The sequence below is a fragment of the Xenopus laevis genome, chromosome 9_10L, assembly GCF_017654675.1.
Source record: "Xenopus laevis strain J_2021 chromosome 9_10L, Xenopus_laevis_v10.1, whole genome shotgun sequence".
In the NCBI taxonomy this organism is placed as follows: domain Eukaryota; kingdom Metazoa; phylum Chordata; class Amphibia; order Anura; family Pipidae; genus Xenopus; species Xenopus laevis.
In genome coordinates this window covers 93,856,908-93,879,610 of record NC_054387.1, presented here as the reverse complement: position 1 = coordinate 93,879,610, position 22,703 = coordinate 93,856,908, and the positions used below count along the sequence as shown (strand labels likewise).

Sequence of the window (22,703 nt, the reverse complement as noted above, 5' to 3'; positions counted from 1 at the left end):
GCTGGATATAGGCCCGAAACGTTGTAATGTTGCAGATCTAAAGCAATGAGCAAATAAAGGCTTTTTAAACTAACATTGCATGGAGCTGTGTCTGGATTGCCTCCAAGAAGTTGCCAGCAGCCCTCTGTTAGGCCTGAATTACAGTATATCAGCAAGTGGTATTGCCACTAAAAATGGCCTAGTCATGAGTAGCACATGTTCCGGCCTCATGACTAGGCCATTTTTAACTTGCAGTGAATCAGATGGTTGTGAGGAGGTAGCTTAGGATCAGATGTGGAAGAGTAGGTGCAATGTCAGAAATAGGACAGGAAGAAGTGAATCCACATATATTATGGTTTTGTGTGCTGAAAAACTGGCTTTTGTCTGGCGTAAAACTTGTTGCATTTAATACTAAATCTGACGAATCTGGTAGCCTTAATGTAAACTACTTAAGAATTTAGATTTAATGAACAGGGGTGCTCCTACCATGACGCAAGGTAAGGATTTTGCTTGAGGCAAAATTTTGTTTTTCAAACTGGAAACTCACCTCTTCAAGTTCAGAGAGAGAGAAAAAAGTAAGTAGAGAGTTAAGGGAGGAGTGACTGGCAAGGCCACCTCTGGGTGGTGTGGGGGTCAGAATTACCCAACATAATAAATGTTAATGTTAGGTAGCATGTATACGATTACAAATGCCTGAAAATGTAATAAATTAGTACCAACATTGTTTTTACACAGCTGTGTCAGTTCAAAATCAAAATAAAAAATTGACTTGCCTTTTTCCATTTATAGTCACTGTGGGGATAGGGTAATATTCCCTGTAAGCTGTGTCAAGGTCCAGAAGATCATTAATATGATTTACTGCTGTGATTTTAATATCTTGAAAAGCAGCCTAAAAAAAATTAAAAACAAAATGCTATACATTGTATTTCTGTAGTTTGTTTACCATAAAAAAAATCCTGACCTTTATGTCTTCACTTGGTACTTCAAGAGAAGGTGTTCCTAAATCAAACTCAATTCCTCCATGAAGGTGAAAATATTCATTTTCTCTATATTGAAAATGCTGGCAGGCAAAATTCTCTCCCAGCATAAGTGGTGGTAGCTCACGTTCAGTTTTAAGATTATCATCTAAAAAATATAAAACAAGTTTTGTGAGTAAAATTAAACTGGCATCTAGAAACAAAGTTCACTGCTGGGCACACCTAAAAAATTGTATATTACATTTTTAAAAAAATGTTTTATAAATAATTTTAAATATACCAGGTGCATAAATTTGAGACCCAACAGAGATATTACATCAATACTTAGTTGAGCATCCTTTTGCAAATGTAACAGCCTCTAGACACCTCCTAAAGGGGCAAATTCACTAAGAATCGAAGTTGCGCCAGGCGGAACTTCGCCGCTCTTCGCCGCACTTCGCCGCACTTCGCCAGACGAATTTTCGTCGGCGCTCCGCAAATTCACTAAAATGCGAAGTTGCGCACAGGGGTAGCGAAAGGTTGCGGAGTTGCGCTAGCGTTGTTTCGCTATATAAAGCGAAGTTGCGCTAGCGAAGGCTAATTTGCATACGGCGCGAAATTCAAATTTCAATGGAGGAACACGTATCTGCACTACAAATGCCTAGAAAACCTTCAAATCTGCAAATAAAATTTTTATTTTGCCCTACACATGTGCCCACTGTCTAGGTAAGTTGTCATGAGTCAGGAAAAGTAGGGGGGAGGAGGGGAGCCCCAAAAAATTTCGATCTTTTTCAGCCTATCAGCCATCATGTAGAAAACACGCCAGCGTTTTTGGGACTTTTTTTTAAACAATCCCTATCTACTCTATTGCGCTTCGCCAGGTCTGAGGTGGCGAAGGAAGTCTAGCGTAAAAGGTAGCGTTCACTACACTGCGCAAGTTAGTGAATTTGCGTAGTTTCGTCACTAGCGAAGATTCGCCTGGTGTAAGGTTGCGAAGTAACACTAGCGAAACTACGCCAGCGTTCGTTAGTGAATTTGCGCAGTAGCGAAAATGCCAAACGCTAGCGAATTAACGCTAGCGTTCGCCGCTTCGTGCCTTAGTGAATTTGCCCCATAGTCTTTCATGAGTGTCTGGATTCTGGATGGTATTTGTGACCATTGGTAAATACAAAATCTCTCCAGTTCAGTTAAATTTGATGACTGCTGAGCATGGACAGCCTGCTTCAAATCATCCCATAGAATTTCAAAGATATTCAAGTCGGGGGACTGTGACGGCCATTCCAGAATATTGTTGTTCTCCCTCTGCATAAATGCCTTTGTAGATTTCAAGGTGTGTTTAGGGTCAGTGTCTTGTTGGAATATCCAACCCCTGAGTAACTTCAATAGGATATTGTGCTGATGCTTGTACATTATCCTGAAGAATTTGTTGATATTGGGTTGAATTCATCTGACCCTTGACTTTAACAAGGGCCCCAGTCCCTGAACTAGCCCCACAGCCCCACAGCATGATGGAACTCCCACCAAATTTGACAGTAGGTAGCAGGTGTTTTTCTTGGAATTCAGTGTTCTTCCTCCGCCATGCAAAGTGCTTTTTGTTATGACCAAATAACTAAATTTTTGTCTCATCAGTCCAAAGCACTTTATTCCAAAATGACTGTGACTTGTCTAAATGAGCTTTTGCATACAACTAGTGACTCTGTTTGTGGTGTGAGTGCAGAAAGGGCTTCTTTCTCATTACCCTGCCATACAGATGTTCTTTGTGCAAATTGCACAAAATTGTAGAACAATGTACAGATACACCATCTGCAGCAAAATGTTCTTGCAGGTCTTTGGATGTGATCTTTGGGTTGTCTATAAAATTCTCTGCGTATGCCGCTCCTGTATTTTTCGTGGCCTGCCAGACCTGGGTTTTACAGCAACTGTGCCTGTGGCTTTCCATTTTCTGGTTACATTTCTTACAGTTGAAACTGAGAGTTTAAACCTCTGAGTTAGCTTTTTGTAGCCTTCCCCTAAACCATTACACTGAACAATCTTTGTTTTCAGATCTTGAGAATTGCTTTGAGGATCTCATGCTGTCACTCTTCAGAGGAGAGTCAAACAGAAGCACAACTTGCAAATGGCCACCTTTAATATCTTTTCTCATAATTGGAACACACCTACCTCTGATGTTCAAGGCTTAAAGAGCTAATCCAACCAATTTGGTGTTGCCAGTAATCAGTATTGAGCAGTAACATGCATTCAAATTAGCAAAATTACAAGGGTATCCACATTTTTGCACAGCCAGTTTTTCACATTTGATTTTATTTCATACAACTGAATATTGCTTCACTAAAAATGTTTGTTCAGAAAACACCCCAGTACTCAGATGTTCCTTGGAAATGAAAGACATACCACTGTTATCTTTTTTGTTGAAAGTGGAGTAAATTATTATGCAGGCTGAGAGGGGTTCCCAAACTTTTTCATATGACTGTAGCTCTTTCAGAAGTATGAATCTAAGTAATTATAATAGTTACCTAAACAAAATGCATGTAATAACCAATACGAATGTGCACAACAACAAAAAAAAAGATCAAGGGAATATGATGACCATGTCCAATTGCACAATGCCTGTACTCATACCTCCCAACTGTCCAGTTTTTCGCAGGACAGTCCTGATTTTGACAGCTCAACCCGCAGGCCCGGGTTTGTTACTGAATGCCCTGACTTTCATTGATCTCCTGCACTGAACAGCCAGAAAGAGATATGGGGGGAAATTTACTAAAGGGCGAAGTGGCTAAAGCTGGTGAAAATTTGCCAGCGTTACTTCCTTTTGCCACTTCGCCTATTTACTAACGGGCGCTGGTGTAAATTCGCTAGTGAAGGAGAGTGCAACTTCGCACTCTTATGCCAGGCAAATTTTCGCACTGGCAAATGGACGTAACTACGCTAATTCACAAATTTTTTGATTTTACTGAAGGTTACCTCTATCGCCAGACTTGCCTTTTCCACCTCAGACCAGATGAAGTGCAATAGAATAGATAGGACTTGGTCCAAAAAAAGTTTTTTTCCTATTTAAAGGGTGATAGACTGAAAAAGATCGTAATTTTTTTTTGGGTACCCTCCTTACCCCCTACATTTCCTAACATATGGCACCTAAACTATACTGTGGGCACATGTGTAGGGCATTATAAAAACGTTATATTATTTTACTAAGGTTCCCTGGCTTTGTGTAGTGTAATGTATTTGCTGCAGCATATACGCCCATTGTACTTTAACTGCACGCCGTATGCTAATAGGGATCGCTATCATAACTTTGAACTGCTTATCGTACTTTGCTAGCGCAACTTCGCAAGCGTTCGGAACCAGGCGAATTTACGCCCGGTAAAGTGTTGCAATGTGCGCGAAGCCAGCACTGCAGAACTTTCGCTGGTTAGTGAATTTGCCCCATAATGTTTCTAACTTAATTGGCTTTTGGCAGAAAGCCCTGAATATCTGGCAGGTGCACTTAAGATACTTTTGTAACGATTTAAGGCTTTCATTGTGGATCCATTAACAAACTGGAGATATTTTGGTTACATAAGACACAGGATGAACCTGTAAAGGTATATATGGTTCTGTTCAAACAAGTTCTGGCTGGCACTGGGCCTGATGGTATAAAATATGCAGTTTAGTTTTGGTAACCAATGCTTACACAAGTCCAAAGTACGGTGTGGCAGATGGCTTCAAGAAGGGGTTGGATGCCTTTATAAAAAGTGAGAAAAAATAGTTAATGAAATTAACTTTTAGTAAAAAGTTGGTCCAGGGACTTTTCTGATTGCTCTCTTGGAATCAAGCAGATTCAACCCCACTACTCCATGCAAACTGGTGGAGACTTTAGATGGGGAGGGGTTTCACCTTCCTCTGGATCAATTAGAAGTTAGGTACAATTTTCTTTTTTACTGTAAATCTGTTGGGTGTGCACAGACTACCTGTTTATTGTGTGTTGACCTGGAAACTATGTTATTATTATATTAATCTACTGGGACCAATGATTAAGGAGACTGCGCTGGACATATTGGTTGCTTGGACTTATGTAAGACTTTTGTTCTGATTTAATTTTCTTTTTTCTTTGAGTTTTTACTCTTTAATCTGAGTTAATGCATGCTATACAATCCACGCCCTTGGCACAATTTTTACCTTAAAGGAGAATTTAACCTAATACATGTGAATTATATACTATAGGTATTAAACTAGCATTGAATAATGTACAACCAAATACTATTACACCATTACTACATTTCTGGCACACCGTTTATTCTTCTGACCTACCTGAAAATGGTTGCAGAAGGTGATTCAAATCTGGCACTTTCATTTTCTTTTTCAAGCCCAAAAAGAAAGGAACCAAGAAGCTAATGAGCTTCAAATAAGCAATATTTTTACGGATGTCAGCTCTCTTTTCAATGTACTCCTCAACCAATTTCTTTTGGATGTTTAATCTCTGCTGTAGGCGTTGGTATGTGACAGGATCAATGTATTCTTCTGTTAGCCTTGTAAAAGTAGATAATTGGTTCGATGCATTATATAAAAACAAGTTTTCATACTGTTGAACTTTGGCAGTAAAACATGTCATTTTCATTGTTATGCTATCAGCATACTGCATAAAAAGATTTCTTTCTTCCTCATTATTAGGTTCATATGATGGATCAAAGTCAAGGGTTTGGGAATATATGCCTTCAAAGTCTGGCTCACTTGAAATATCTGTTAGACCTTTGAATAAAAGAAATGATGGAAAATTAAATCACTGCACTTAAGTTCTTATAAAAAGTAGCAACACTGATATTCCATGTATAATAAGCAAGTAATTGCTAAAGTATAATAATACTTAAAGAAAACCCACAACATTATTTATTCTCATGTGCTAACAATATTGCAGTAGTAGTGTAAGTTTAGTTTAAACCATCTGCACTTGAGCAATCTTAAAAAAAGTGTGAAACTGTGATCCAATAGAAATGGTACAATGAAACTCATTGAGGCAAGTATTAACTATTAACTGTTATTATTACTGAGTTATATGAGTGGAGGTGTTAAAGGGGATCTATAGTCAAAAAAACACAAAAATCTATTGTTGGGCTCCCTAACACATAAATAAACATATGATCAATTTGTGGAAAACTTAATATTAAAACATACACAAAATCCACTCATATTGATTTATATTTGTTGTCCAAAGCCTACTGCCCAGTGGAACACAATCTGGGAGTTATCAGAACTCTACACTACTGGGCTGGATCTGTGACAACCAACATGGAGTATAAGGACAATGAATACAAGCGTCTGAGAGGAGCTTTGAAAAATAGCGGATACCCAAACTGGGATGTTATCAGAATAAAAATGCAGCAAAGCAGAAACACCAGACCAACACTTGCCTTAATATTTCTTATTTATTGGATCACTCTGCAGTTTTAGTAACGATAGTCTCTTATCTGCCCCTTGCACATAGTGACTCAATATTTAACCTCAACCACCTCCATGGCAATTGCTATCCATTTGCTGGTGGTGAACTATACAAGGAAATTTAACATGTTAACGCCCCCAAAAGTCATAATGTGTGGTAGGTGATACATCAGTACAGAATAATTATATACTTAACATTAACCATTAAAAATGCTTATAAAATAGTCAGTATCCTACAGTATGTTAAAATGTATCCTTCAATAATCAACAATACAAACTGTATATGTGATAAACAGATCTAATAAATAGCATTAGAATTGTAGGGAACAGCAAAAATATATCTAATCATTGTATCATCTAATTGACAAAGCAATTGCAATTCCGCGTGTGCATTAGCGCAGGCGACTTTTCATTGTAGCCTATAGGGAAAAACGCTGAGGTAGTTCGGGGAGATAGTCGCTCAAAAGACGAGGCGATTAGTCGCCAGGCGTCAAAATCTCCTCGAATCTCCTCGTGTGGACTAGCCCTTAGACCTACCTGTCCATCTAAGACACTGTCCTGCATGTTCCGAGAGGGCATAACAGTGTAAACGTATTATTTAGAAATGGAACAATCATTTTGATTATATAAAAAGTTTCTTATCACAAGATGAAGCTAATATTCATTTTTTTAAAAGAACTTACCTCCTGTTAAGAAATCTGCAAACATATCTTTCTTGGTATGAGGAATACCATTTGCATCAATATTCAGATTAGATCGCCAAAATTCTGAAAATCGAACCCTTTTTTCTTTTGCCATGTAGGCACCATGCCAGAGGGCCTTTATCATATAGTCCACAGTAATCATTATTTGCCCCACTCTTGTGTCACAGTAGGCAGGAGGAATATTGCAAGACGTGCTTCGGTCATAATTAGCATCTAGACTGATGGAAGGAACTTGATTAAAGCAGTAAATTCCCAAGGCCAGTTCCCTTATTATCTGATGAACATCTCGGTAGTCAAGTCTGGTCTCAGATTCCACAGGAGCCAGCAGAAATACATTTGAATCAGACACATTTTTCAGCTGACATATCAAACCACTAGGGGGTTGGAACTGGGGGTCTTCCATGGAAGCAAGCCAATTTGATGCGGTGTAAACTAAAAGTTCTTGTATTTCAGTTCGACTGAATTTTTCAAAAAAGGCATGAGCATTTCTCTGAAGTGACATTTCAGCAATTTTGGTCTCATCTTGCACAGGGAGTTTAACTGCTGCCATCTTTCCTGACCTAAGCATGTCCATCTTCGTCTACTTTTGCTTCATAAGTCATCAAATTAACCCAAGATGGCTAAATGCTGACCACATAATGCACCAGCACTTAAAAAATATGTGATTCTTCAATTGTTGAATCTCTTCTTACATATTTTCAATGACAACTGAAAAATATGCATCAAAATGAATCATACATATGGCTTTCAGTGATTCCGCTTAATTTGAAAACATGTGATCATTCATCATCTCCTTTTACCTTTTAAAATAGTGAAGCTAAATAGTGCCCAGCATGAAATAACTTTCTCCCTACAATCAGACTCCAATGTGATGCCTTCTTTAAGGGAAACAGCAACTAGAGAGATGCAGAGGAGAGCCAATAAGGAAGTCCTATATGCAACATATTAGGTAGCCCTGTGATATATAATGGACGTTCATTAACTTTTAGCTATTTTGCCTTTTTGAAGTTTACACTTACTTTAACAGTAACCCCCAGCCTGAGAGAGTAAAGCTACTAACTATATACAGAACAACCTCTATAATCTTTATATTTGAAGCTCTTTTTGGCAGGGTGCACTTTACCCTGAGCCTGTTCCCTCTAAGCATTATCTAGAGCAGAAATGAGCAGCATACCTTTGAATACCAGGAGCTTCCTCCCGGTGTGGGTAGCCTAGCGCTGCCGGGGGAACATTTAGAAATAAAAAAGAAAAGACTACTGTTATCCCCAACCGGAATGCGGGCTCCATTACCCCGCACCTTTGGTTGGGGATAACATTTTTACCCAACAGGTGCCCTTTAAGATGGTGAGTTTTGTAGAGCAATGGCAATGGACAGGAACGTTTTCAAGGAGATTTGGAAATAATGATGACAGTGAGATTGGTGGACAAAATCTTGTTGGTATTTCCATGTGTATGTGCTTGTGCTATGAGTAGATGTATGTGAGACACTTATCTAGGCCATGCAGGGAATCAGACAGGAGAGGCTGAAGGGGCACAGGATCTGGAGAAAATCATGTGATGATTATGGGGGAGGCTGGAGGGCTTGGCGTTGTTGCCTGGGGCAGGGTAGGACATAGAAACAAAGTAGCTGTTTTGAAGTCCAACTCTTCACTTCTCAACCTGGAAGTATTGCAGAAAGGACATTCAGTGGCATTTTTTTTTTTATCCAGAGATGGCCTTGTGGTCTAAAGTATGCCAATTTCAGGAGCGGTGCTTGAAATTTTGGTAGTGCACTTCTGAGAGTTTTTGTCTATAGCAATCAGAAATCTCCATAAAACCACACATATTTTTTTTTTAAAAGATTTTATTTATTTGTAATTTTAACAAGAAGAAAATAGAGTGAGAGAGAGAAGAGAAAGAGAGAAGAAGAGGAGTCTCAAGGGTCGCTGAGAGAAACCACACATATTTAGTGTTGGCCTGTTTGGGAGACAGAGTTTTCCAAATCAGTATTTTTGTGCATTAAAAAAATATGTTTGTGATATATATCCCTATATTTTTACACTACAAGAGAACATAATAGTCAAATGGTTGGCTGGCAGTGAAAGGGTTAAAATTATTATGATTTCTGCCTTAAATCTCTGCCATTCTTTCTCACATTGATCAGCTGTAAACCTAACATTCCCTTCATCCTGTTGTTTCAGCACAATATCGGGTTGACAGTTTGTGGATGTGAGAAAGGCTATTCTTTGCAAAAACACCTTTGGGGAAGTTGTAAATTGAAAAAAATTACATTTAAAATGTAATATTCGTCGTTAAACAGTTATTGCATTGCAAATTTTAATTGCGCCTAGTGCACTTTTAAGGGGTGCTTTAAGGTGGTGTACTCTTTTGCACAACAAGTTTTTCAGTAAGAAGTTTTATTACATACACTGCTGCACATGATAAAATTCACAAACTTTCTCCCACTGTTGCTTTTGCAAACCCAGAAACAGAATAGCGATATTGGGAGAAAGATTGTGAATGTTATAATTTGCCCCAGTGTGCAGCGTAAGTAAAAAAACATCTTACTGAAAAGCTTGCTCCAAAAATTTACACCACCTACAAGCTTGCCTTAAAAAAAATGTACAGGTGCATGAAACTCTTCTAGATATAGAAGGAATGTGCTTTAAAAAGTTGCGTTTCTGGTTACTTTATTGAAAATTTCTGCAAAAACTCTACTAGTCCCGCCCATCTGTTCCACTTCCTGCTGCCTCCTTTCCCAGGCTGTGTAGGGGAGCCGGCAGTACTCGGCACACTGCACTGTAGGATAGGAACCAAACAGCAACTAGGCTGACCTGATAGAAAACTGAAGCCTGTCTTTGCTTGTGTGACTGCAGGGCTGTGATTGGGGGGGGGTCAGGGTGGGCAAGCGGCAACTGTGCCTGCAATTCGGCAAGCTCGGCGGCCCAGTTCAGAACTGTTCGCGGCCCGACGGTTGGGCACCCCTGCCATATAGAATACATAATTGCCTACAAAATAAGGGTTTTTTGTTTATCCTATATGTCTCGTGGGGGGCAGGGAACAGGGGGGCCCTCTATAGATCAAGAATATTTGCGTGCTTGCTGTACACTATTAGCAGTGGGGCCGTATGTAAGCTGGAGGGGAGGGGGATAGGAAGTGGAATGCGCCGGGTCCTTCAATGATTTTTTTGAGGGGGATGCCAGGGGCATTTGCCGGGGGGCTGCACAGGGGAGGGGGCGGGATTTTAGCGCAGAAGGGGTTGAATTCTCCTTTAACATGTTGATTCGGTGTGACAAATGCGTAATATCCCCATCATTCTCTCAGCAAAAGGATATCTATAATTTCCTGCTAAAAGAACTTTTACAGTAGGTATGACATTTCACCCCCAAACCCTTTGCCCCCCCCACAGCTATTAGTAAAAACAGACCCCAGAACATGTGGACCCCCGCTTTTTGTGGTACCAAAATTACAGACCTCAGATCAGGAGTGACCCGAAAGTGAAGCAGAAATGCTGTCAGCGTGGAGATTCAGAGCAGAGAAGAGCATGCAAAACAAGCGTCCGTTTCCATGGAGATCAACATAGAAACTGAAGCCGCAGTGCCGATGCAGCCTCGGTGACTCGGTTGCTAAGTGACGTCACTTCCTGAAGTGACGCCACGAACCCGGAAGTCGGCTCCCTGAAGATGCTCACAGCAGCGCGAAGAGGTAAATATTAGGAGCGCGGGAGCCACAAGGTTACTTTAGCTAGTTCTCAACTTGTTCAGGATTTCTCTTATCATACGGTGCAGATACAGCTTAAAACACCATCGCTGCAAATTTTGATCCTGTAAAATGACCTCAAGAATGATGTTAAATCTGAATATAAACTTTACATGTCATTTGTTTTAAAGGGTTCATGTCCAACAGTCCAAAACGTGACATTTCCAAAATGATCCAGTGCTGCTATAAAAAAAATGTTTTCAACAACTGTGTGATGTATCATCTTAATTCTAAAAATGGAATGGTTTATGTTGCCAGGCCCTGGATGACTTTAGCTCAAGAGGTTGCATCAATGGTCCCTCGAATTTGCTTTTAAAAACTGTTTGCTCAGATTTGTATTTTCCCACAACATTGTCCATCTGCCAAACTCAATTTTGTATCTGCCTTTTCCCATTCTCAGTGAGTGGATGAAGTCTGAAGTGAAATTGCTTCTATGAAGATCTTTTCATCATGTCCTCGGCCCAAACGTATAAGGGAACACTCGTCTAAGAAATATTTGAAAAAACTTCTTGTGACACACATCAGGGTTTCTTAAGCTTCAAGGAGGATAAAAGTGAGCTTACAAGTGCCATTTCTAAAGTAATCTATGTGTAACAGAGCTAGGAGACTAGTGCGCTGCATTTTTTTTTGCTTGCAATTTAATAAGTTAAGACAACCCTCTATTCTATTGACTATAAACGTGCATCAAGTGCAAGCAAAAAAAATGCAGCGCTGAAACTTGACTCCAATAAAATGCAGTTCTAAACACACACACATGAGTACAAACAAGCACAATATAATGTATTTAGCTAGCTGATGCAATTAAACGTGCTCAAAATCAGTGTGCAAGCACCCTTTAAAGTTGTAGTTCACATTTGTGTTAACTTTTACTATGTTATAGAATGCCATATTCTTTAAAACTTTTGAATTGGTCTTCATGTTTTTATTTGTACAGATTTTTATTCTTTGGTGCCTTCTACCTCTCTCCAGCTTTCAGTTAGGGTCACTGTTTAAAATCTTACTTCCTAGATAGGGTTGAGTGTGGTTAATTTGCATATCACTGATTCAGTTTGTATCAATGCCACACAAATGTGCTGAAGCTCTTGACACCTTTCATTTCTGATTTTTATACCTCTCATTGCCTGAAACTCTGTAGCTGATTTATGAACATAGGCTCTGCATAACTGGATATGCCAATAGCAAGCCATCAGCAGTTGTAATGCACACCGAATTATCAGTCGCAATGTCCTCCGCAAAGCCAACCCAGCATCCATTCTCTACCCACCCATGTGCGCATGCTTGGGCCCTGTACCTTGTCTTCCCTCCTGCAATTGGAGTAGGGGAAGCAGGCCTGGGTTGGCAGGGCCCACCAGGTTTTTTTTCCCCAGTCCATCCATGTGGGAATCTGTCTATATTTGGATCTCATTTATTCCACAGCCTATAGTCTCCAGTGTGAATGCCCCAAAGTACTGCTTTCAGGGACAAATATATCCAGGAAAATATGTAGCAGTACAGAATTCAAACAAGTAAAACATTGTTTAATTTAGTTGACCTGTGACATACTACCTTTTAAAATGGTTTCATATTTTGTATTGTTTTTCAAGAACTAAAATGAAAGTAGTTATTCTGGCTGCTGGTTATGGAACAAGACTGCTTCGAGATCTGCAAAATGAAGAACAGTTTGCACATCTGGTTGGCACCCCAAAACCTTTGCTTCCCATTGGAGGACTTCCACTGATTTCATATTGGGTAGAAGCTTTGAAAGCAAGAAATGATGTTTCACATCTCGTAGTGATTGTGAGTTACACACTTTTCATTTTGTATCAAATCAGTACACTAGGGGGGTTATTTATTAAAGTCTGAATGCCAAAAAAACCCGAAACATTTGTGTTTTTTTTACTATAAAATCCAAATTTTTAGTAGAAAAAAACCTTGAACTTTTCAGGATTTATATAAACCATGAGGATGGAAAAAGTCCTAATCTGAAAATCCGGCATTTCATAACTGCCAAGGTTGCAAATAAGTCAGTGGGAGAGGTCCCAAAGATATTTTGAGCTGCTCTGGTTTTGTGCAATAATCAGAAGATTTTGTGGTTTTCGGGGAAAAATCGGAAAATATCGGAGTTTTCAGGTGGAAAATCCGAAAAATCGTACGATTCGTTTTCTTCACGATTTTTTCAGGTTTTTTCCTGCACAGAGAATTTTTGGGAAAGTGTATTGATAAATAAGGGGAAAAACCCATGCGGATTTGGTTGAAGTAGTTTTCATAAAATATTGAGTTAAATTAGGACTTTGATAAATGAGCCTCTAGGTGTTAAAATAATCCACTCAAATTGGAAAAATGGATGTTTTTAAGAACATGCATTTAAATGATGTTTTGTTGATAATTTATTATTTTGAAGCTTTTATTTTCACATACATTTTTTTTTTAGACTAATGATCGTTACTTAAATAATTTCAAGGACTGGGCACAGAAATATCCTTACATTACAGTCCTAACTGATGGGACATCCTGCAATGAGGTATGTAACTTTTGAGGCATTCCAATCTCTGAAGATTACTCTGAAAATACTTCCCCAACATTCCATTTAGCTGGGCATATATAAATTTAGAATATGTGCAGATCTCAAAGCAGTTCACAGGTAACGCCAACAACCTTATAGCCATGCACATATATGTGTATATATTTTCCTTAAATGAGAAAGAAAGGTTAAATCACTGGGGGAGTTAAATTTTAGGCACACTCCAGTGATTATAATCACTTGCCTGATACCCAGGACAGTGTTCCTGTTTACAGTACACGCCACTGGCCTAGGGTACAGTACCTCCGGGCCAGTACATCCAAGGAACAAACCTCTTCTTTCGCTACTTCTTTCTTCAATAGCCCAGGCCCAACACATACGAAGTATGCACAGCTTTTTTTTTTAAAGTTCACTTTACTGTGCATTTACACAATGTGAAGTGGTGCTTGCTCAGCGGTATCCCGGGCTGTTGCAGTTCTCTGCCTTCCCAAATCAGTGTGCAGGATATTAAAAAGAATCATAACACATCTGGAGGGCTATTGGGTTATAATGCTGATCTATAAATTAATGTTTTCTTATTTTCAGGATCGTTTAGGTGCTGTCACTTGCCTGCAGCTAGCCATTGAACAACTAAATGCAGATGATCATGTTATGGTGATTGGAGGGTAGGTTTATTACATTTTGATACAACTACAATAGATATCTTACAACATACAGACATTTTCCCTTCATTGTCTGCAAGATTAGGACCTAGTTTTCTCTTAAAGCTCATATATATATATATATATATATATATATATATATATATATATATATATATATATATATATATATATATATATATATATATATATATATATATATATATATATATATATTGAGGGAAGTTGACAGCACATCAAGGACGACTTTGCACAAAAAATCAGCTTAGATAATCACGAAGGTTTATTTAGAGCAACATTTCAGTTCCTCGCAGAAAATTTCGTCAGGGAAAGTTCCTGTGAGGAACTGAAAGTTGTCCTTGGTGTGCCGTCAACTTCCCTCGATGTCTAATATTTTATATTTTGAGACTGGCACCCAGGCTGTAATTTTTGGCAAATGGTGTGTGGTCCTTATGTCGTAGTAGATTATATCCAATTCTACTTTCATCACATCAAAGGTATAAAGTAAAATAAACAAATCACACAAAGCAGTTTTGGGTGCATGGTTAAACAATATACAATGTGACTTTCTCAGCACTTCAAAGATATATGCATGCTTAATTACTCTGATACACTAGCAGTTTTTGTTAATTACTTTGATACACTTTCAGTTTTTGTTGTTGCTGTTCCTTTTAGGGTAGGACTACACAGGCATTTTCTATGCGATCTGACGCGCTGCGCACAAAAACGCAAGGCGTCAAGTCGGATGCGAGGGAAGTAAAGTAAGTTATACAAATGTCGGATGGTGTTGCATCGTTGATCTGTCGCGACACTACTGTCGGATTAACAATGCGACACCATCCGACAATGCATTTACTTACCTTATTTCCGTCGCATCCAATTTGACACCTGTGTTTTTGTGCGCACCGCGTTGGATCGCAAAGAAAACGCTCATGTAGTCCTACCCTAAGAGGTTCTGTTTGATACTTTCTTTTCCATCAGCTGCCTGGGCATGCAGGAAAGATATTTTTTTTGCACCACAATAAATGTTTTTGTTTTGGGGGGGGGAAGATTCCTGGTTGTTGTAGCTTTAAAAATAAGATAGAGAAATTAACAGAGACACAATTTGTGTTACGTTATGTTATTCAATCTGTAAAATACCTAGACCATTGCAGTGCATATATTTATGTATATATATTATTTATAACGTAAACAGGTTATATTTCGCAGGTTAAAATGTGCAAAATAGTGAAAATGAAAAAAGTAATTTAGTGTATGTTTAAATTGGCTTTCAATGTGTCTTTTTAGGGATACGTTGTTTTTTGAAGATTTCCATCTTAATGAGGTTGTACAAAAATTTGAAATTATTACCAATGCCGAAAGTAATGCGAACTTGGTACTAACATACCCTTGTAAAGATGAAGGTAAGATTTTCTGTAGTTTTTCATTTTCCTTTCTAGGTTGCATATTGTATGTGTTATTTGACTTCTTGTATATGAAGGTTATAGCCCAACCTGTTCAAAGTATTGAACATTTCTGTGACTGCCACAAAGAAATTTAATGGTTCTACACACATATAAAACTTTTTTCAGAGTATTGATTTTTTTTTCATACATTTTATTACCGGTAAATAACTTACTTGGAAAAGCTGCATCTAGTTGATTTACATATATTTCTTTAATCTCTGCCAGCTACATTGGCGACTTTTAAAATGCTAAAAAACATTCCAATATGATGTGCCTCCTCAGCCAGAAGTAAGGCCATCTGCCTATTGTTATATGCCCTAGACATCAATTCACATATGCTGAAAATACCAGAGCAGGATACCTGAGGTATATAAAGCACAGGTACTTTGGCTAAGAACCCACCATAGTTTTTACCAGCGTGCAAGATTGCTGACCTAACAGGCAGAAGTACAGGTCTTATATTAAAGAAAACAACAAAAAAAGAAGACAGAAACAAAATACCTATTGAAAAATGTCTATATACGCAAGTATATGCACATAAAAAAATGTCTGTACCCCTTTAAGGGATTGTACCAATATGTGTATCTAATGGTCTCAGACAGCAGGGGAAGGCAGGTCTACTTGGATAAGTAGGAAGAAGGTTACTGGTATGACTAAGACTTTGCTGTCATTATATGGGGGTCTGCTCTCTTTAATACCCCCTTTTTACAGCTGTCACTTGTACCAAATTCCACTTGTGGACAATTATATTAAAACTACAACAAAAGTTCTCTTTTCATTGGTGTTTGCCCCAGTTCTTAAACAATCTTTTCACTATTTCCACCCCTGACGCTGTCAGTCTTCGAAAACACGTACTCTCATCAATTCCTGCAGAAACGTAGAATGCCTTTCTCAGGTAGCAGCTACTTGATGAGGATTTGTTAACACTTTCTTCTCTTTTAATAGCTCAAGTTCATTCCAGGGTTTTGGTACTACTTTTATTTAATCTTTTTATTATTGGCTTAGAGGTGGCTTTAAAGGAACAGTATCCCTTTTCAACGTTAATTCAGTATAAAGTCACATTCTACTTGTAAATAAACCCCTCCCTTCCCCGAGGAATCCTGTTATTATTTTAAATAAAGAACAGCTTATTATAGTTTCGCCTTTAAAGACTTCAGTAGGAATGAATGATGATCCCATGAAGGTGCACTAGACAACTTTATGGGGCAAATTTAAATTTGAAAACAAAAATTTTTTGTGGAAAACACAACTCGAACCTTAAAGGGGTGGTTCACCTTTGAGATAACTTTCAGTATGATGTAGAGAGTGATATTCTAAGACAATTATTGAAGTGTTTTGAGTTATTTAGCTTTTTATTCAGCAGCTCTTCAATTTGCATCTTAACCAATCTGGTAACTAGGGTCCAAATTACCCTAGCAATCATGCATTGATTTGAATAAGAGACTGGAACATGAATAGGAGAGGCCTGAATAGAAGGATCATTAATAAAAGGTAGCAATAACAATATATTTGTAGCCTTACAGAACATTTGTTTTTTAGAAGGGAGTCAGCGACACCCATTTGAAAGCTGCAAAGAGTCAGAAGAAAAAGGCAAATAACTATAAAACTATAAAAAATAAATCATGAAAACCAATTGAAAAGTTGCTTAGAATTGGCCGTTCTATAACACATAACTAAAAGTTACCTTAAAGGTAAACCACCCCTTTAAGGTTCGAGTAGTGTTTTCCACAAAAAACTCATGTTTTCAAGATTAAGTTTGAGTCAAAATTGATTTTTCAGGTTAAATTTTTTTTTTTAAGATTTATTATACCCCGACCTCGGAAATAGCTTGAATCCAGAAATACACCGTCTAAAACCTGACTTTTTCTAGTTGTAATAAGCGAAGACTCTGAAGGGCTTTTTACTGTTACTGTGTCCTTGTACTGCTGCATTATTATGAGAACAATTAATATTATTATGTGATTAATCTGCAATTTGTTTTAACTAGAAACCAATAAGTATGGCATTCTGGAAACAGATGAAAACCAGAAAGTAACAGCACTGAGGGAAAAGCCCTCTCCCAAAGAAACCGCATCACGACAAGCGGTAATATGACTTGTACTTTTCATTTTTAGATTTTGCAGAAAATGTTTGTTTGAGTCCTTTAAGTGCCCACAGAATTAGGCGTTTAATTAACGCTTATATTTACTGTGCCAGATGTGTTTTGAACATTTTGGATCCTTGTGTGACTTTTATTGGCATTTCCCGCAGGGAAATGTTTGTTTACCTAGGAAAATTATACATCATTTCCAAGACAATCTGAGCTTTGTCTAATTCCACTTCGGTAGCAAGATATAAGGATGTAAAATGTAGTATTTTTATTTTATGTGCTACAATCCAACAGATTTGGAAAGCCCCATGTCTCCCAAAGTAGCCAGTGCCATATATGTATAGTTCTCTGGTGGGTAGAGTTGCCACCTTTTCTCAAAGAAAATACCGGCCTTAATATATTTTTATGGTTTTTAAAATACTGGCCAGGTGGCAATCCTACTGGTGGACCAAATTTGTTACTCTTCTTTCAGAGTAGAAATAGCCTACCAGGTGCTCTGGGTGCAAAAAACATATTGTGCCAGCACTACCTTAGCTCAATTCTGTTTCAGTGACTCTAGCTCCAGATCCAGATTCTTGCTGACTATATAGCCAATTTAATTTCAGATTTGAGCAATTCAGTATAAAACTGTAAACAAGGACAGAACCTATCCAATAATTTTTATTAATTGTTGCTTAGATCAAATTAATCCAGGAGAATTGTTTTTTGCCAATTACACAAACAAAAATATTTAAACTTGAATGGTTTTATTTGCAAATAAGAAAACCTATTGAATATTAGTGCATACTACATATTTTCAGACATTGCATACAGTTTTGTATTGGTAGGTGAGGTAGATCTATCATAGCCGAGTCATCAGCAAATATAATTATGTGTTTGGAATTGAACTGAGCAACACAGTCATGTGTCATTAATGTAAAAAGCAAAGAGGACAGCACACAACCCTTGGGGTAGGGCTACAGGGACGTTTTTGGCACGGTCCGACGCGCTGCGACAAAACGCCAGCGTCAAATCACATGCAACGGAAATAAGGTAAGGTATAGAAATGTCGAATGAAGTTGATCCGACGTGTCGTGTCGGATCAATGCTGCGACTTCATCCGTCAATGCATTCACTTACCTTATTTCCGTCGCATGCGATTTGACGCCGACGTTATCGCATCGCGTCGGAACGCGCCGAAAACATCCGTGTAGTCTTACCCTTGGGCCGCCATTCCTCAATTTGATTCTATTCAAGTTTTTTATCCGGTCTGATAAAAGTTTAAAAAACAGTTGCACAATCATATATCTAGACCAAGTTCTTTAATTTACAATCAATTTCTGTGGAATGGTTGTATTAAATGTAGAACTAAAATCAATTAACAGTATTCGTGCATATGTAGTCTTGCTGTCCACAAGAAGGTAATGATGAAGGTAATAGGTCATGATTGATTTTATGCAGTGATCTTATCTTCAGAAGGGGTTTTCACCTTCCTCTGGATCAACAAGCAGTTAGGCAGGTTTTATATAGACATAAAAGATTGGACTTGATGGACATTTCTTTTCAACCTAACTTGCTAGATAAGTGTTACATTTCGTAAGAAGTGCCAAAGAATATAGCTGGCTTTTATCCAAGGACAGGACTTCTATTTTAAGACAGATGAATGAGTTCAAAATCAAAAATGACATAGTGCAGAGCTAAACCAGGACTGCTTTGCACAGTCAAACAACATAGTGCTTATAACTTAAAGATGTTAATATTTTGTCTTTTAGTGCCCTTGTTTCTATGTGTTTTCGAAGTCCACACTACCTCTTGTACAAGAATTCCTTGAAGAGAAAAAGGTAAATATAGTGAAATATTGTAAATATGTGAAATCGGGGTTCTACTGTATTTCATTTTAGAAGGATGCAGGGAGCTTGCAATTCTTCTCCAGTTGTTTGAGTACTAAGAACCCTGTCCCAGGCTGCTGGTAGGCCATCTGGACCTTTTGACCTGATGATGATATAATGTCTGCCTTACATCTGTAGATATAATTGAGGGCTAATGCTTCTGACATTCCAGAACAAAATCCTAGTCATTGCCAGTATATTTGTTATTGGAGTGACATGGAAACATAATACTCTTTATCAAGTCCAAGTTGCAGATGTATTTGCAGTTGGCGTTCTTCACTTATGTTGATAAATAGTGCTATGTGGCAGATACAATATTCTAATAAAAAAAACTTGAGAACAAGAAATGCAGTGCTGGAGAGGTTATCCGCTTGACCTTAGTATGTTACATACAGTAACACAACAAAATAGGTGACCTCTATCAATGCTACCTCCTTTTATAGAGGCGCAGCAGCTTAACAGCTCCCCAGTCCCTTAAAGGGGTGGTTCACCGTTGACAACTTTTAGTATGATGTAGAGAGCGATATTCTGAGACAATATGCAATTGGTTTTCATTTTTTATTTGTGGTTTTTGAGTTATTTAGCTTTTTATTGTGCAACTCTTCAAGTTGCATGTTAAGCAATCTGGTTGCTAGGGTACAAATTTCCCTAGCAATCATGCACTGATTTGAATAAGACACATTTGTAGCCTTACAGATCATTTACTTTTTAGAAGGGAGTCAGCGACACACATTTGAAAGCTATAAAGAGTCAGAAGTAAAAGGCAGGGGCAGCTGGGAAATTGACAAAATGTCTAGCCTCATGTCAGATTTCAAAATTGAATATAAAAAAATCTGTTTGCTCTTTTGAGAAATGGATTTCAGTGCAGAAGTCTGCTGGAGTAGCACTATTAACTGATGCGTTTTCTGATGACCGGATCCCTTTAAGTATGGTGACTCTGCTAAATTTGCTTTATTTCACGAATTCTGGGATATTTTATGGTGATTTTTCAGCTCACCCTGTCGTAATATTTTCTCTCCCTTTCAGAATTCACCAATTGATGAGAAAGATGCACCTGGTCACTTTTTAGCTTGGCTTGTGAAAAGGTAATAATTATAGTTTGCTTTAAAGGGATTCTGTCCAGAATTTTATGGTACAGGTATAGGAACCCTTTATTCAGAAAGCTTAGAATTACGGAAAGACCATCTCCCATAGACTCCATTTTATCCAAATTTTTAAAAACTATTTCCTTTTTCTCTATAGTAATAAAACAGTACCTTGTATATAATCCAAACTAAGATATAATTAATCCTTATAAGAAGCAAAACCAGCCTATTGGGTTTATTTAACGTTTACATGATTTTCTAGTAGACTTAAGGTATGAAGATCCAAATTATGGAAAGATCCATTAGCTGGACAGCCCTGGGTCCTGCGCATTCTTCTTCATAACAGCTCCCATATAGTTTATATTACTAAATTACACTGTGTAAGTTGCAATAATTCATTCAACCATTTAAAACGTTATTCTTTTACCAATACATTTTATTTCTTTAACTGTAATATTGGTGTTTAGGAAGCAAAGTTGCTGCATTTTGCCTAATTCTAAGCTTTCAGAAGGAGCCAGCACTGTACAATGGAATGGTTTTCAGATAATCTGTTTCACCTACTCAATGTACTTTCCCAAGTCGCAAAATAGAGAAGCACGAAGTGGGTTTCTCTTCTTGGGTGCTATTCTCATGTCTACCACTAGGCAGGGAGTGGGAGCACATTTAGCAGTGTAAATGATTTCTGAATTTGTTTTCATCTCTACAATGCTGAAATCCTCTCCAGCCATCTGGACACCCATTTTATAGAAGAAAAAGGGGGGTTTGGGTGTCAGAAATCGTTTCTTATACTGTTCTTGGGGCTAAAGTTCCCACTGCCTCTCACTATATAACGTGTTAAGGATCTGAAGTCATTGTTCATTGAAGTCAGTGTAGCCTTTTTCCACTTTTACATTTTTGCAATGCAGGTCGCAGTCTGATATTTTTGTTCTTATAATATCCCTTAGTCTGATATTTTTGTTCTTATAATATCCCTTTTACACATCTTTGTATTGGTGATTGTGTTGCTCCGAATACATAACTTTTTTCATGTTTTTGCCTTTTAGAAGACCTGTTTACATTCACCCAATATCAGGCCGCTTTGATGTTGGAAACCTGGAGGCATACATAACATGCAACAATTATTTCTTGAATAAAGAGAATATGTGTGGTTATCTCCACTGACGGATGCCCATCTGTTTACAGATTTAAGGTTCATTTCAAAAGATTACAAATAATTTGCCACCCACTATAGCTAACCTTTGTAGACCAGCCAAACATTTTAAATATTACAATATATGGCTATGCACAGTTGTTTCCAATGATTCTTAATGAACCTTTCCAGCATTCACTAGTAGCAGGGAGTAGCAAGTGAAGTGTCTATTGTGATGTAGCCAATGCCACACTGTACAAGGGGCAGTATTTGGCCTGGAAGTGTTCAAGGGTCCCATACATTTAGGTCAGTGGCACACAGATGTTTTGTTGCTTGTAAGTAATCATGCTCCCTCTGGGTGACATTATGCCAGAAATTACCAATAAACTTAAAAGTGTTGAAATCACATGCTTTGGACCTTTTTAAATTGCACAGAAGGAAGCATCATTCATAGGTATTTCCTGGTGTTTAATTTCCGTTATAGTCAATTCAGGTCGCACTCACTTATCTGCACGCTTAGTTCGCGGGTGCACACTCCCTTGTGTCCTTCCACACGCGTAAAACACCTGTTAGAGATTCAGATGGGCAGCACTCCAAATAAAAAAAAGCCTATATTTTTCATAAACTGGGCCCTGTTTATGAAAAATAAAGGCGTTTTTTTATTTGGAGTGCTGCCCATCTGAATCTCTAACTGGTGTTTAATCTCCCACAGGGAGCACAAATATCCAGCAAGACCCAAGTTTGTCATTGGCCTTAAAGGAATGTTAAAAATAAAAACTAGATAGATAGGCTGTGCAAAATAAAAAAATGTTTCTAATATAGTTAGTTAGCCAAAAATGTAATGTATAAAGGCTGGAGTGACTGTATGTCTAACATAATAACCAGAACCCAACTTCCTGCTTTTTAGCTCTCTTGGTTTACACAGACTGGTTACCAGGCAGTAACCAATCAGTGACTTGGGGGGGGGGCACATGGGTCATAACTGTTGCTTTTGAATCTGAACTGGATGCGGAGGATCAATTGCAATGTCCCATGTGGGCCCCCCTTCAAGTAGCTGACTAGCTCAGAGTTATAGAGCTGAAAAGCAGGAAGTAGTGTTCAGGCTATTATGTTGGACATCCAGTCACTCCAGCCTT

General features: G+C 38.1%; 2 protein-coding genes across 5 annotated transcripts in view; one reads left to right on the top strand and one right to left on the bottom strand.

Moving 5' to 3' along the window:
• The window catches only part of ankar.L (ankyrin and armadillo repeat containing L homeolog), a 41,611-nt gene extending 31,004 nt beyond the window's left edge, over positions 1-10,607 (bottom strand). The window contains exons 1-6 of one of the 2 annotated variants that reach the window (XM_041576273.1): positions 10,505-10,599; positions 7,852-7,947; positions 7,031-7,759; positions 5,223-5,660; positions 941-1,104; positions 753-868 (exon numbers count right to left, since the gene is read on the bottom strand). In XM_041576273.1, coding sequence (XP_041432207.1) covers positions 753-868; positions 941-1,104; positions 5,223-5,660; positions 7,031-7,625 — 1,313 coding nt within the window. In that variant the 5' untranslated portion in view covers positions 7,626-7,759; positions 7,852-7,947; positions 10,505-10,599. Of the gene's footprint in view, positions 1-752; positions 869-940; positions 1,105-5,222; positions 5,661-7,030; positions 7,760-7,851; positions 7,948-10,504 lie in introns of both variants that reach the window. The other variant, XM_018236224.2, reaches the window with a different exon arrangement.
• Positions 10,608-10,630: 23 nt separating this feature from the next.
• On the top strand, positions 10,631-21,973 carry XB5749127.L (uncharacterized XB5749127 L homeolog). 3 transcript variants are annotated; one of them, NM_001112865.1, is made up of 10 exons: positions 10,719-10,735; positions 11,190-11,342; positions 12,373-12,565; positions 13,200-13,289; positions 13,875-13,954; positions 15,239-15,354; positions 17,384-17,481; positions 19,237-19,305; positions 20,380-20,438; positions 21,482-21,599. In NM_001112865.1, exons 3-10 carry the CDS (start codon positions 12,380-12,382, stop codon positions 21,597-21,599), a joined length of 816 nt encoding a protein of 271 aa, NP_001106336.1. In that variant the 5' UTR covers positions 10,719-10,735; positions 11,190-11,342; positions 12,373-12,379. The 3 variants fall into 3 exon arrangements, with proteins under 3 accessions (XP_018089406.1, NP_001106336.1, XP_018089407.1); XM_018233917.2 differs by lacking the exon at positions 11,190-11,342 and having other exon boundaries at positions 10,631-10,735; positions 21,482-21,973; XM_018233918.2 differs by lacking the exon at positions 10,719-10,735 and having other exon boundaries at positions 11,194-11,342; positions 21,485-21,973.
• The last annotated feature ends 730 nt before the right edge of the window (positions 21,974-22,703 follow it).

Excerpts from the sequence above, each read along its gene's own strand:
- XB5749127.L (XM_018233917.2), top strand. The coding sequence starts at position 12,380 with ATGAAAGTAGTTATTCTGGCTGCTGGTTATGGAACAAGACTGCTTCGA. Across the intron at positions 13,955-15,238 it reads CATGTTATGGTGATTGGAGG|GGATACGTTGTTTTTTGAAG; the intron begins GTAGGTTTATTA and ends GTGTCTTTTTAG. Across the intron at positions 17,482-19,236 it reads AAACCGCATCACGACAAGCG|TGCCCTTGTTTCTATGTGTT; the intron begins GTAATATGACTT and ends TTTGTCTTTTAG.